This window comes from Leuciscus leuciscus (assembly GCF_965113295.1).
Source record: "Leuciscus leuciscus genome assembly, chromosome: 1".
In the NCBI taxonomy this organism is placed as follows: Eukaryota; Metazoa; Chordata; class Actinopteri; order Cypriniformes; family Leuciscidae; genus Leuciscus; species Leuciscus leuciscus.
In genome coordinates, this window is record NC_138725.1 from 54,847,496 (window position 1) to 54,863,441 (window position 15,946).

General features: G+C 39.0%; 1 protein-coding gene across 2 annotated transcripts in view; it reads right to left on the reverse strand.

Moving 5' to 3' along the window:
* septin12 (septin 12) overlaps positions 1-15,946 on the reverse strand; it is a 62,763-nt gene that overhangs the window by 2,416 nt on the left and 44,401 nt on the right. For both annotated transcript variants that reach the window (XM_082142362.1, XM_082142361.1), the window contains exons 4-10: positions 9,832-9,960; positions 3,941-4,022; positions 3,101-3,238; positions 2,209-2,326; positions 1,151-1,246; positions 913-1,009; positions 550-601 (exon numbers count right to left, since the gene is read on the reverse strand). In XM_082142362.1, the coding sequence (XP_081998488.1) occupies positions 550-601; positions 913-1,009; positions 1,151-1,246; positions 2,209-2,326; positions 3,101-3,238; positions 3,941-4,022; positions 9,832-9,960 (712 nt within the window). The remainder of the gene's footprint in view (positions 1-549; positions 602-912; positions 1,010-1,150; positions 1,247-2,208; positions 2,327-3,100; positions 3,239-3,940; positions 4,023-9,831; positions 9,961-15,946) is intronic.

Consider the following 15,946-nt stretch of genomic DNA (forward strand, 5'->3'; position numbering starts at 1 on the left):
AAAATGAAGACACAACAAAAAACACAGACAAAACAACAAAGACAAAATAATATAGTCTTGTTTAATAAAGGATGGATTTTTGTATGATCCCATGTACGATTGGTTCCAAATTATGATATAATATCATTATATGATTATATAAATGTTCTTTGCTAGATAAGTTATAGATTAGATAAGAAAAAAAAAAAACATAACAACATTACTTGAGCCAGAAATGTACATGTTGGATCATAGCACCAGTGTTTACACTCTTCAGGAAGTTAGCCTATGAATACCTACAGTTGTTCACCTATAGTTGACCATTAAAGAAAAAATGTATCCTAAACTAGTATGGGATGTCATTGATGTAGCTGTCTGGATCATATTTTAAAAACTAAATTCTAAATTAAAGTTTAGGAAGAGCATGTTCTACATCATCTAATCCCATCAACCAGAATGCAAGGGTATAAATGGCTACTCCCACTTTACCTAAAAAGCAAGTCTGTCTATCATATGCTAATATCATTCTATTACGATATTTCAATACATGCAATTAAAAAATGGACTTACCTAATTAGAAGATCTCTCAAGTGTGCAAACTCGCAATGCGCAACATTTTCAACTGAAATAAACAAAATACAAAGGCATATTCATGAATTCATCCAGGCATTTTGCATCACTGTACTTTCTATACATACCACTTGATGGCAGTGTTGAATAACCTAAATCACAGACAATCTTGCCGTGCAAAGCCTGTCAGCCTTCGTTGTACAATTAGATTTGACAATTGTTACAGTTACCCTGCTGAAAAGACCAAGTAGGTCAACCAACAATCTTTCTGGAAAAGCTAGTTAAGAAGCCTGGCGCCAGCATCCAAAACACAACATATTACCAGCAGTTCACGGAAGACATGATTATTTGTGAGACTCTCACCTTCAATGATCCCCCACTTTGTTTTTCTTCCCAAAACTTTGTTCCCGTTCACCTGGTGTTCCTTATCTGTTCCCACCACAGCAAAAGGGATGTTTTCCTGAAAGAAACATTCGCAATTTCATCAAGCACAAAGTATAAAACCACTTAAAGCAATTAAAGGGATAGTTTACCCCAAAACAATTTAAATCAAGTTATATTAATTGGTTGCAATGAAGTCTCAAGAGTAGCATCATCATACCCTAATCTTATCGTTGAGTATCCGGTCTTCAGTGTCCTCATCATACTCGTTTTGTGGATACACTCTGATCCCATTGGCCTGGAGGTCCTGTCTTATCTGCAGAGAGAGGCTTCCAGTTAGATGGATTACACTGATTTTTACCACCTACCGCACAACCACATACATAAAAACCACACAATCGCCCTGGGGGTGAAATATGACAGCAGCTCCTCTCCCTCGAGCTCTTCCCGCTGTATTTTACTAGTCTCAATCTCGATCCTCGTGCATTCTTGCACTCGGAGGCCACAGTAAAGTTCACTTGGAAATTCTTTTTTCCCCCTCACAGACAGAATTTCGGGCCCGAGGTGCAAAGCATTAGAGTTTAATGCCTTTGCTGCCATGTGTTCGTGTGGGGGAGGATTTTGGAGTGAGGCTGTTGAACATGGATATGATATCTGCGATTGATATCTTGAGCACAGTGTGACGTCCGCCCCCGCATGGCGCTCTGCTCAGGCTATTGAGCAGTGAGAGACAGCTCTGGATAATGGGCTGAAATGACAGAGTACATCATTAGGAGTGTTGTTTGGTGTATATTGATAGGAGACACACTGCGTGCGGGGGCCGTTCTGGCCCTGCGGTCCGTGCCGTCGGAGCTGTCCAAAAGCGTTCCGTGGGGAGAACTGATGGCAAGTGGCCCGGGCTGAAGTAGCTGCTATACATCAGTCAGAGAAGAGACCGTCTCCCGACGGAGACGTCGCAGACACCGCTCGTAACCTTAGCTTGGCCTATTCATTTTTCCAAGCCAGAGCCAAGGGACCTTTGGAGATTCGAATGCAACGTACGGTTCTCTCTCAATCCATTCTGCCCAGGTTTTTCAATCCATCTCACTTTTTATCCACACAGCTGGACTGTGAATTCTAACAATTCCAGCATTTACAGCAGCAGGTCATCCATATTCATGACCTCAATTATGCGAAGAACTGAATATTTACGTGTTGGCGGGAAATATAGAGGATGATCCGATTTTGCCTGCATATGATAAAATGTGCGTGCGCAGGTGTAGATGACGGACAGCTCACCCTCTGTTTGAACTCTAGCCTCTCCTCCAGAGTAAGAGTGTCTGCTTTGGCGATCACAGGAACGATGCTCACTATCTTCCCCAGTCTCCTCATAAACTCCACATCTATAGGGCGTAACCTGTAGAAGGGCAGGATAGATCATTAATAAAGCCCATGTTTCACTGCTGACACATTTGACCTCAATAACACCCAGTATTACCATTGATTTTGACTCATCCTTTAAATAAAAATGAGGGAAAATGGGGTACACACCATACTTTTGATAAAAGCATCTGCAAAACTACCGCATTTGCAGCGAACACTTTGACAAGGATGACTACACAGACACAACACAGCGGGGTCATGGAAAGGAAGACGATGAAAATTTAAGTTCTTGTATTTTCGCATTCTGTTGCCACAATTCGGAACGAACAACTGAGTTCCCACGGGACTTCAGCGCGCGACTACAGCTAGCCGTCTAAAACACTATTTAGGTGAGTTTAAACAATGGCTAAGTTGCTAAACGCATCTTGTTGTCATGTAAGGGCCCTGTTCATGTAGGACAGACATTTTAATTGCATTTTGTGTCTGTTAAGAGGCACAAAGACACTCTTTATGTATATGCCCCCATAACTGCCGTTTTAGCTGAATGGGAGCTCTGGGCATTAGCTGTAGCAGCTCCGTGTTGCAAGCACCAATCCGGTTCGTTTTTTTTTCTATAGACAGTACTCACAAAGGTATTACGATCAAGATTAACTTAAAAATTGCCCGGAGTTCTCCTTTAAAATCTAAGACTTTCTTAAAAGATTCTTAAATGAAGCCTTGTCATATTAATGTGACAGACGCACAACAGCGTTTTAACATGTATGGCTAGCTGTGAACCACATCATACGTGCAAGAAGTCGACACGCACCAGTGTCCAGTGGCTGGCAGGAAGTACACACAGCAGTGAATGCGGGTGTCAGGGATTCTTCTCTTCCTGTTGACATTCAGCTCCTCCTTCAGGTATTTTTCATACTGTTCATTGACGTACTTTACAATGGGCTCCCAGCTGAGAAAAAAGACACAGGGAAGGGTTAACATTACAATTAACAACACATGCTTATACTTAAAGTTACTTAAAATGACTCTAGGCATGATTTTAGTGTCAAATAAAGAATTTTCTTTTAACAGTAAAACCCCAAATGCTCTATAGAATATATCTCGCACAGATTTGATCTCACACTGCTTTAGAGCTCTCTTTGATATTGTGGGGTTCAAAAGCCTAGTGAAATCTAGTGACATCTAGTGAAAAAGCTTCTATTTGGCATTTTCACTGAAAATTATATTATTAGCTTAACAATTTAAATGAAAAGTTGAATTAACATGAATTTCAGGATGTTTTTGTATTTGGTTTGTGTAAAACCTGATGATCATGTTCTCCGACATGATTTCATAATAATCCAAAGAACACCTTGTAAAGCACAGAGCATCTGACCTTCTGTAAAAAGGTCACAAATGTCAGCCACAAATATACTTTTAAAATGTCTTTTTATTAGTGACCTAGAAATAGTACAGAATCGGGAATGGTTGGTTTAGTGTTTTAACATTTTTATTTTTTTAAATGATTCACAATTCTAAAACTTTCTGCTTATTTCCAAGTTTAAATTAGATTTTGAATCCCATATTTTGAATTGTGGCCTCAGACTTTTGACTCTCCTGTATTTGTATATAATATGAATTGTATATGGTAAGGTTTGAATGTTGCTCTCACCAGTTCTCATTGTTGATTTGGTCTCCAAATCCAGGAGTGTCAACTACCGTAAGCTTCATCTTCACCCCTTTCTCCTCGATGACTAGAAAATAACAGAACAAAAGAGTTAGAGAAGAAAAGAATGAAAGGATCAAATGTCCTGTTGACAAGGATTTACTAGTCTTTTTTCCAGCAACATAAAGTTCTTAGGGACTAATCAGTTAAAATCGCATACTGAAGACCCTGAGCTTTTCATTTAATCTCCATCTCTGATATAATACAGCAGGAATGCTTACAACAGGAAGTCAGCCTGCAAAAAGTGTCTAATACGCTGTCTGTGCAAGCAGGGACCCCTACTGTATCCCTAGCATTGGTTGATTGGCATTTGTTGTTAACTCATCATGTTAATATTTCTGGATAAGGCAATCAAGGAAAATATGACGAGATTGTAACAAGGAAAAATTAAACTGTCAGTCAACACTCCAGATTCAAAGTGCTATAACTCTATCTGATGATGATACATTTTTTGTACGCAGTGGGGCATTAGCAAAAGAGAGTGCCAGTTTTTGGATCGGTGAGCCAATGATTGAAAACCCCTCATGATCAGCTAATGGAAACACATATGCTCATCTTGGCGTGACTCAGCAACAAAGCAGGGCTTAGTTCCTCCCATATTCACACACATGGAGGGAACAGAGCTGAATGGTGGCATTGAGCGGCCCGCCACTTCATTTTCTGCACTGTGTAGTCTTTGAGAAAAGGGGGGATTGTGTAACACTCATCTCCCCTGGCGGTCAGTCTGCAGGCCAGCTTTTTTTCACAGGCTGTGAGGGCCACTGGGCCGCTTTGTAGTGTGTGGAGGTGTCAGGCACCCTGAGACTTTGGTACTCTTTGTTTTCCACAGGCCTGCTCTTTGGAAAGACAAAACTGCTGGGGAAGCAAGGGACAGCAAGACATCTGCTAGACGAAATGTCTCAAATCGGAGACTGCAAAGGCAATTTATTAGTTTTGCAGTAACACAGGCAGTAGTTTTGTCATTTTGATAGAGAATACCAGAGTAGGTGTATCGTTTCAGCCTTTTTAAAGTATTTGCAGAAGTTATAAGGTCATGTTTACACTTATAAATACTGGAATGATCTGTAATGAAGAAGAAAAATGTTGCTTAAAAAAAAAAATAAATAAAAAAAAGCACCATTAATCAGAATCTAGACAGAAGGTTCTACACTTTTTTTCTTGTCTAAAGAAATATTGCTCTGAAGTTGCTCTTTCACAGCTCAGAAGACTTAATGTGGTTATCAATTATGTTTCAACTCAATGTTTTGATAAGAAGAAAATGATAATATTAATACATATTTATTGAGCAGCAAATCAGCATATTAGAATGATTTCTGAAGGATCATGTGACACTGAAGACTGGAATAATGATGCTGAAAATTCAGCTTTACCATCACTGGAATAAATTAGGCCTATCATTTAAAATATACCACAATATTACTGTTTTATTGCATTTATAAAATCAAATATGCATAGCATAGCAAATATGCTGTGAGCATAAAGAGACTTTTTTCAAAAATATTTAAAAATCTAAATTTAAAATTCAATTCAATTCAATTCAATTCAATTCAATTCAATTCAACTAAATTCACGTTTATTTGTATAGCGCCTTTCACAATACATATCATTTCAAAGCAGCTTAACAGAAAAAAATGTGTCTACATTACAGTTTAGAGTGATTTGTTATCAGAGGTGGCTGTGTCAAGTTATGTATTTCAGAAATTCAAATCATGCATTAAGATAACAATGTATTAGTTTAAGGCAGAAACAATGAGCTCATTAAAGTAATGAATACATATTTATATAGTTTACTGTGAAAGAGTTTAATGTTAAGAATGTTCCCCAACCGTAATCGTATAGATATTAGATAATAATAAATTCTCGCATGAGGGCTAATGCAATCGAAATAGTAAAATACAGTAAATATTTACATCATGTGTCAAGCGCTGCAGCCTCGCCTTTCTGAAGGCTAACATAAAAAAAAACCAAAGTGGAACAGGACACTCTCATTCACTGTAATGTTTACGTTGTGCTACGGTTAGAAGTCAGTGAGGGGTGTCTCCTGAACCATAGGGATATCTCAGGAAGTCACAAGCTGAACCAACTTATCGTCAATCTTCTTTTGTTAAGAAACAGCACACCCAGCGTCTCCCATTCTTTTATTCTCATCCACCCACTCTCTCATTCTACAAGTCAAACATTTATAAACTATTGGGCCATAAGTTTTGAGAGGTCTGTGATAAATGAGGTTTGGCTATGGTAGGACAGAGATACAACAGATGCTGCTACTGCATACTGGATAGAAACCTCCTTCCACTTGCAATTGCACTGCTACGCTAAAAAAAACACTTGTTCTTGATCTTACACAGAATACTTCCAAAAGCTCCTAAGACTTAGTTTCTACAAAGAAATATAACAGGCTGAGACAGCAACTGCGAAGATTTTGATGCACATGATTACAGGAAATTACAGTTTCAGATCTAAAAACAGATTTCAACATTATGACCGTTGGCTAACTGAAGTGAAAGCCGTGAAGAAGCTAAGCTACTGCGAGACTGTGATACTGTATAACATTTACATATCTAAAACCTGTCAAGGGGAAGTCAGAAACGGAAGAGAGATCAACAAGCAGATCTAGGCCTAAAGCTTTACCTGAAAACAAAATCAGATGACTAATTTCAAAACCAGTAGGCAGCAAACTAAAGGAAGAAGGACAGAGGTTTAGCGTAGCTGCTACGAAACCTGCACATGGCTGTATAGCAACAATTAACTCTATTTTGCTACGCCCTGGCATGGCACTAACTCTCTCTAGGGTTTTGTAATTGGATTTGTCTGTGCACATATCCAGACTCGGGGTAAAGTTCAGCGGTCTTCATACATTTCTGCTGTCACATAGGAACCATGGCAATTAACATAGCAGGCTACACTAATGACCCAGCCCAGCAAAGGCCTTTACACGGCAATTGACTGACACTTAAAACTACAAGAGGAGGCATGCTTCTCTGGCGTCTCGCAACATCCTGTGACAGAATCATTAGATTATGTTCTCTCTATATCTGATATGCTAAATTGTGGGTCATTCAATTAGAGGGCAGATTTGCAGTTAAACTACATAACATGGGTAACTCTACAAACTTTTGACCCAGATGAAAATGGCAGGGGTAATTAGATTGGGCAATAGCATATACATTTTATTAGTTAGTCTCATTCTTGCAGTGTAACAGGCCTTTGCAATGCATCCAAAGAGAGTACATTTACTTTTCTTGTCCTACCGGGCTGTTTCTGAATACAAGACACAGAGGACCACTATCAAATTTTGTGTTTGTTAGACCCCTGTCAGCCGGTCTACAGTGAGAAATGAAGATGGATAGCTGGGTGCGACTACACTAACTACTGAGGGCAAACACCCCCCAACCCCCACCCCCATCCCACACAAACACACACACACACACTCAAACAATACTTTCATTTAAAGGACTAGTGAAGTTGGCTACGCCATCTGCCTTTCACACCTCTTTCCAACGATGCATGGTGGCGCCGCCAGAAGAAAAATGGAGATTCATTGCTTTCTCATTGCATATGCGGGATCTTTAAAGGTATGTGCGTTTCTGCGTGATCTACAGCTCAGCTCCCTCTGCTCAGTACAAAAAAGATAGCAGGGCCTTTGTATAGCTACTAACATGAGTTTTTTTTTATATTGTATATTTGATTGTGCATGTTCATTTCCCCTAATTTAACATTTAGATTACGTCTGGCACCATCTAAAACCCCAAAGTACAGGTGAAACTCGAAACAGTTTACATTACAGCTTATGAACATTTAAAACATTTCTGAGATTTTGAATTTGGGGTTTTCATAAGCTGTAAGCCATAATCACCAAAATTATAATAAATAAAGGCTTGAAACATCTCACTTTGCATATAATGAGTCTATATAATATATTAGTTTCACCTTTTAAGTTGAATTACCAAATTTTTCGAGTTTCACCTGTATACTTAGTTTTTTATGCGTACTGTGCACGTGACAAATTTAGACATCAGCAAAGTATGCTGGAGCTAAATGACATCTAATTATGACATTTTGATAAAAACAAGGACAATAAAATGTTTAAAAATGAAATATACATAAATGAATCATTCACAATAAGATAACATATTTTAGAAAATAGTTTGGGTGAATTTCCATCACCCATTTGGGTGAACTTAACAGTGTTAAATCTAATATTTAGATAATCTTAAAATAAAAAAATCAATTTTCATACTGTACTTACTAATTTTGTGATGCCTAAAATCACTATTTGAATTTAAAATGTAGATCAATTATTTTAAAATGTAAGTGTTTTTTTTTTTATGTTGATCAAAAAGTATTGAATTTGAACATTTATCGGTTATTGGCCATGTGGTAACATTTATCTGCTTATTGATACCAGGTAGTGCCAAAATGCATTATTTATTGACAATGTATTGATATATTTGAGACGTTTTGCTTTCAGGAAGAAATCAACCATAGTCTACCTCAAAAGCGAAGGAAAAATCCCTCAGTAAAAATCCAAATAAGCTTTGCTTCATTCCCAAAACAAGCCTAAATGAAACTTAACTCTACACATCTACACAAAAACACACCTGCCTGTTTGGAGACAAGAACCCAAGCCTCTATTGATTGTTACTCTGGAGGTAGTATGCGAGACAGAGATGGTACATTGCTCAATCAACCAATTCATTAACTCAGCTGAGCTTGCTTCACTGAAGTCAGATGCCGTGTATAAGTGGTGGCTTCCATTAGAGCAGGAGTCAATTCCTGACCCATGCAATAAAATATGGCCCTGTGTGTGCTCTTCCTCTATCATTCTCTGTGAAAGAGAGCTCATGACGACCACTGTGGCCCGATCTCAACAGTTGAAGTGTGATTGATCTCTCCTAATTCGTCCCCCTTGCAGGCTTTTTAATTTCTCTTTCCTTTCATAGCACATGCTCCGATCACTCTGGCTCTTCTCCCAGTCAAACCGTACAAAACACTGAGCTCTGCCTCCAGCTCATCCTGTCTAAATGTCACTCGTCTTCCATCCTTTCAGAAATCACTCCGGCCAACACACTCTGTCATGCCGGGTTCAGACTACTCAATATTGTTGTCTGTTACTGTGTCAGATTATGCGATTTTGACTCCTAAATTCTTGTTGTGTAGTGGCCAAGAAACATGTCAGACTACTGTCTGTCTTTAACAACAAGTGTGACATCATCAAGATGGCGGAACTAGGGACTGACTTCCGGAAATAAGAGTGTAAACAATCGAAGTGGAACGTTATTTAGCTTAATGCTAATTCCAGTACTCCGTAAGCCTACTATCATTTGTCAGCATTTCTCACTCTGTCATGGTAGTTACTCGAGGGAACATCATAAAGGCAGAAGTATTGTTGCCATAGCTCCACGAACCTTTCCTCCATTGCATAATTCCACAAAACAGCATCAATACCATCGTCTATCTCTCGTTTTGCCCAATTTGAAAGCTGTGTACGGAAGAGCTTCTGTGCTCCTATTGGTCAACTTCACAGAGGGTCATTGTTATTTGAATGCAACTGATGTTGTAGTTATGACTTGCCAACTACCAAAACTTCCTAGGAGGACTTGAATGCACCATAAAATAAAAACACATATTGACACAATATCCTGTTGCGGCTGTTTAGGACAAAAGCACAATTTTGAAAGACCATCAATGTTCAAAGATATTTATTGGGTCCAAATGGTGGCAGGAGGGGCTGACAGGGCTGTGTGAACCAGCTAATCCTTGACCCCGTAGGTGGGACAGGTGTGTGACGGGGTATCTGTAAAGAAAGAAGTGTGTTGTGAGTTTTCAATACTCACTGTGGCTGACTGATTGCAGTTGGACAGTTTTCGAGATCTTCTCCTCATAATTAGGAATGCAGGACTTCCTGCTGACCTTGGACTTGAAGAGTGTGTTTACGAGCGTCGACTTCCCCAGACCGCTCTGACCTGTCAATGAGAAAAAGAATAGATTTAATGACTTTTGTTTGCAAACTGCAGTAAAGTACAATTAACTGCATATGTAGCAGACCCTGAGCACGTTTATTTGCAGGACGACCTTTGCTTAGCATTAGCAGGGGGGATAAAACTTTATTACTGCACACAGATAAGATGGCACACATAAAATTGAGGTCATAAAATATCACATGACCAGGCAGCGTAGGCCTCCAGGGTTTACATAAGCCCTTGATACTGCAAATCATCAGTGATGTAATAAGACCAGGTCAAGCCACGGCAAAGTGCTTTAGTGTCTTATCTGGTGGGTGTCCAAACACACTGACAACACCACGCCGTTGGGAGCTTTGGGAAGCTTTTCCACTTAATGACTCTTTCACACTAGTCCTCACGGAGATCAGATCAGAGGGAGGAAGCTATTACCAGAGAGTGAGCCTTATCAAGGCCATCTCAATTCACTCAAATAAGGGTAAATCTATGGGGCCACCTTCATTGCCTCAAAGGACATGTGCTGTGTTAATGTGAGCTGCTTTGTATTGAGTGCTGATGATGAGCAGTGTGTGTGTTCTGTCTCGCTCAGAGGGCCCCTCAGGCCCACCAGTCAGCTTCCCTTTCGCAGGGCAGGGGTGGAGAATGTGCTAAACGCTCTCGTCGCTCCGTTTGCACCTGTTGAGAGGCCTGGCCGCCTCGGGAAGCTGTCAATGGATGAAAAGATTTGACAGAGATAGACGACAGAGCCGGGAAGATCTGGCCCCTCCATCATTGCCCACCTCAACAGAGGCTTTGATGGATTTACGCCATGGCCTCTTACCATGGGAGGCAGTTGACATCAAATTTATGAGGAACTGACAACCCACGTTGTGTGTCCTCCTGGGCCTCTTTGATTTAACAGTTCAGACAGTGGCTGAGCAAAGAAGGGCTTCCTGAAGCTTTCAGTGTAGTCAGACATACTGTACCTCAATATGGATGGGATTCAGAAGTTTTAATTACCTTAAATGTTGTTCTTTAACGATAGCATTACAATTCTTTTTGTATTTTGGATGAAATATTATGAAGTATTTGGGAAAAAAGAAATGCAATTCCATTGCTAGATGGTGAGATTTTTGTATTAATATAATAAATAAATGCAAAACAATTATTCCATTGCAAAAGATTGACTTTTCAATCTTTCTAAAGTCTGCATAAATGCAATCCAATAATACTCAGACAAAACCCAACATGTTTATCTTTAATTACACTCTAAGAAAAAAACAGGTAATGTCCTGGCAGAAATATATATATATATATATATATATTTTTTTTTTTTGTTTTTTTTTTTGTGTTAGTTTACGGATATTTCCTTCAACCCACAAACACAATAATTCGAAATACAGGTAAAACACCTGTGAAAAATAAATACGGAAAATTTCTTCATAATTAACATGATACATTGCACCATATTTTTACAGACATTTCTGTGTATACATTGTCATATGAACAACCAGTAAAAAACTACGCTGATTGATACCAGACAGAACCAATTCATATGAGTCATATGAATCATTCATTCATGACTCAGACTACACCTGTGGTGCTATACATTTTTATTCAGATAAAAAGAACCACCTCATAAAACGTGTTCATTCGGCAAATCAAACTGCACTGGTCATGCTTTATGTTTTGTATTGTATATCAAGAAGTGGTGTTATGGTGAATAGTAGTACACAAAACAACACTGCTTAAGGTGCGGTGACATTAGCGATATTTCAGCAAAATTTCACAGGTAAAAAGGTCCATTGTCAATAGCGTAGTGATGTATGAAACACTGCTCATATAGAAGTCACTTTTAAACCAAGCGGCTTTCTGTTGGTCAGCTTGGCAAATTTGTATGACTAACTTGAACATGAGTTAAATCTGCGTCTTTAATTTTTCCCCCACACACGAAATTCCCGTACTTGCGGATTCTAATTGAAATTACCGTATATGACTGGAAATTTTGCCAAGCAATGGTAAATGTAAATGTACCTTTAGAGTGTGTGCTGGTACATCCGCATCTGCGAATGAATGCACAAGCAAGGACTGTAACCGTTAACCAAACCAAACATCATTTGGTTCAGATATTTGCAAAAAAATGGAATCGGTACAAGTACTGATGATCTTATAATTTAAAGGACCCTGTGCCGAGATAATGTGAAAAGAATAAAGGCTAGACCCAGTCAGGTGCTTGTCTGAGTCATGCAATGACACATTCACCCAGAAATGGTGAGTTGTAAGAACTTGTAATTTACCACAACCACAAGAAACTTCAACAAATGCAAGTAGTAATTTTACCAGTGTCATATGTGTTTAACTCCGATTGATTTCTCAAAAGCATTTCAAATGGTGAAAAACACATCTCCCCTGAGACACTTTGATAAGCAGTTTACAAAGCTTTTCCTTTGAACACAATATCTACAAAGCCCCATTGACTTGAGGGCGACAACAAAGCTGAATGTATTGACTGCATTGAAAATGTCAGAATATGCTAAACTTGTATTTGGGAGCAGACTGCTACTTGACTTTTGGGAAACTGGGAGACTCGCAGTAGTTTAAGCCCAGAGGCTACTAAAAGGTCCTGACCTATACAACCGAGGACAAACTACACAGACCAACAGACTCCAAGTGCTACCATATGTGTGTGCGACTTTCGGATAAGAGCACCCCAGGGCAGGAAAATGTGGACAGATGAGCGTAGCGGACCAAACTCATCCTGTAGAGTTTCCTCCGTCCCTGCAATTTCATCCTGTTGTGTATATCTTGCTTTCGCACAATTCCTCCTCTTCCTGTATTTTGTCAAGTTTGCATTTGCTGTCATGTCATGTTAGCTAATACATACTAGTGTTCCCAAACACACCCTTGTCAGAACCCCTGCCCTTGTAATTTACAATGTATTGCCAAGGCAATAGCAAAATACACAAACCGAAAACTACACGAACCATTAAACTGATTCAAATACAAACATTCCCTGTTCAAAATAAGAGTCTTTTGCACTTAATAAAAGGTCAATGATTTGTCAATAGTTGTACGTTGTGTCGAGAGTGAGTCAAACAGCTCTTTCTTCTTTCCTCTTTTACTGCCACTGTTTCCACACCTGTCTCTACCAGGAAAGGGAGGGAGAGTTTCACCTTTGATGTATGTCCAGAGTAGCTGTAACAGGCATGGAGAGCACCACCATACTAACTACAGTACCAATGCTGTAACTACCACAGTTCACTAAGGCAAGGAGGAAACTCACGCAGGCCACAAGCCAGCATTTGGGGAAGTGAGCACTGAACCAGAGCTGTTTTTGCTCTGTAGAATTCATTGCAAAAATGATGCTTTAACATGCCTTTGATCTGCTCCCTACTGAATAGGTTTCAGGCTGAAAAGCATCCAAGTGGCCAAAATGTGAACAGGTGAAAACTGCTATTGTCATATCTCCTCCTTATATCATTCCCACACACTTTGAGAGAATATTCAGCATCATATTTAAAGGGATACTCCACTTTTTTTGGAAATAGGCTCATTTTACAACTCCCACAGAGTTAAACAGTTGGGTTTTACCGTTTTCGAATCCATTCAGCCGATCTCCGGGTCTGGCGGTACCACTTTTAGCATAGTTTAGCATAGATCATTGAATCGGACAGGACCATTAGCATCTCTCTCAAAAAAATGACCAAAGAGTTTCGATATTTTTCCTATTTATGGGTGCAGCAGGCATAAATGATATGACGCAGCGCCTGAAAATAGGTCTAATAGGTTAGACAAACTTAGTCCCGGTCACGTTGGAAGTTATCGAGCTGGGGACTATTTTCAGGCGCTGCGTCATATCATTACGCCTGCTGGACTCATGGTACGGCAGCAAAGTTTCTTGATTATTACGCAGGAATGAAAGTATAGTTCCTAGCCATATCAGCCTAGAAAATCGCAACTTTACATTTTCCGTCGGTCTTAGTACACGATGTAACTACAGAAGAATCAAGTTTTAAATAGGAAAAATATCGAAACTCTTTGGTCATTTTTTTTGAGAGAGATGCTAATGGACCTAAGAGTTGTAAAATGAGCCTATTTCCAAAAACAGTGGAGTATCCCTTTAAAGCTGAAATGTATTCATGGAGTGTTTCAATGGGTGTTTCTTCAAATTTTAACCTTTTTTAACCTTTTCTTTTTTGTTAAACATACAACTGATGTTTTGTATAGATTTATTGTTTAATTTGTTCCAGACTCACATTCAGTCTTAAAATATGAAAACCAATCATACAAATATTATTACGTTTAACTGATAATTAAAGAAAATGTGAAGTAAACATAAGCCAATGCAATATTTGTGTGAATGTATTCTTATTGTACATAATTTCCAATAGATCTGTAATCTTCGCAAAATTATACAAAAGTGTGAAACTATTATTTGATAGTATGTATTAAGGATACATAAAAAAAAAAAGTGAAAACGAGCCCTTTTTTTCCAAAAGTATTTTTTTTTATTTCCACTGCTGTCATTTTGTCCGAATGCTATAAATAAAAAAATATATATAAAGGGGTACAACGCTGACAAGATGTGCTTTTAAGAAAACTTGGCTGTCTATGCAGTAGAAAGGCATTTAAAACATTTTTTAAATCAGTGCTGACTGACTAGGGAAAAGGGTTGTGATGTTCCCTTTTGCCAAAAAGGTAGTGGAACTTCAACACCCATAATGCATTGGGCTCAATCCAACTGTCTATAAGCAGGGATACAAAATTGTGTAATTACGATCTGTAGTTTTATCAAAAGCCTTGAAGCTGTCAAAAGTCAGATGTATCAGTAAATGCTGGAAATAGAACTGTTGTATGAATTTTCATTACTTACAGAAAAAAAGAAGACCAATTCTCCTGGGATGAGGCTACCGGAGTGTCCGAAAAATGACAGATGGAAACAGGGCTGCAGAACGGTTTTGGAAAAACAGTTTGTAACGCTAGTGGCGACTCCAGTGGTGCAAAAACGACACATTTTAGCTTTAATTTGTTTTGCTGACACCATTGTGGAACAGCGGCTGATACTGTGTTTCTCCATGAGACTTGCAGCCTTTGAAGGATTTGGCAAAATATCCTTTCTATTAACACTATGGAAGAACCACCGAGGGGAATGAAAGCACAAGCAAGGGAGTGTGGAAATCCTGGCAGCTTGGTTGAAAAAAAAATAGGGAGAAAAAAAAAAGTGGAAAAGAAAAATGGTTCTCACTGGAGAGCTGGATGGCCTTGAATTTGTGATGCTGGGGCCATCATAAATCCCCTTGGCTGGCCCAGTTGGGGAACACTCTGAGCAACATTTGGTTCCAGCCTGGCCCTGCCTCCCAGCCCACAGACAACACAACAATAGCCCTTGCCATTTAATTAGGTAAGGCCCACACTCAGCCAACACCCCCTCCTGGTCCTCCTCCTTCCTGCATGCTTACCCACACTCTCTCTAGAAACACAGGGGGATTTGGGAGGCTCTAGCACTCTGATTGGTTAGGCTTGAATAAAGGTGGCCAGTTTGAATCAGGCAGATGTCCAGTAACTGCCCAAGACAGTTAATACCAGTAAGCTCTGCTGGGTCGGCAGAGTACAGCCTTAGTAGGTAACCTGGCATAAAATATGTGACTATTCAGAAGACTTAAGCAGTTCAGAGGGCCCTTACTGGACAGAACCAGTGTATTCTCGTGAATTTCATTCAAAGATTTTTATTATTTTGGTTCTTTGTTTGTAATTAGGGTTGACTATATCAAATATTCACAATAGGGAAGATATAGATGTTTTAATAGCTTCTCTTATTTGAATATTTGTAGTCAAATTTATGGTAAGTTTGAGAATAAAGTTTGAGAAAAAAAGAATTAATAATTTTTCATATTATATTTGAGAAAAATAATAAATACACAACCATTCAAAAGATTGGGGTCAGCAAGGTTTTTTTTGGCTTTTGCAAGGTTTGTGAAGTGCCTTTATGCTCACCAAGGCTGCATTTATT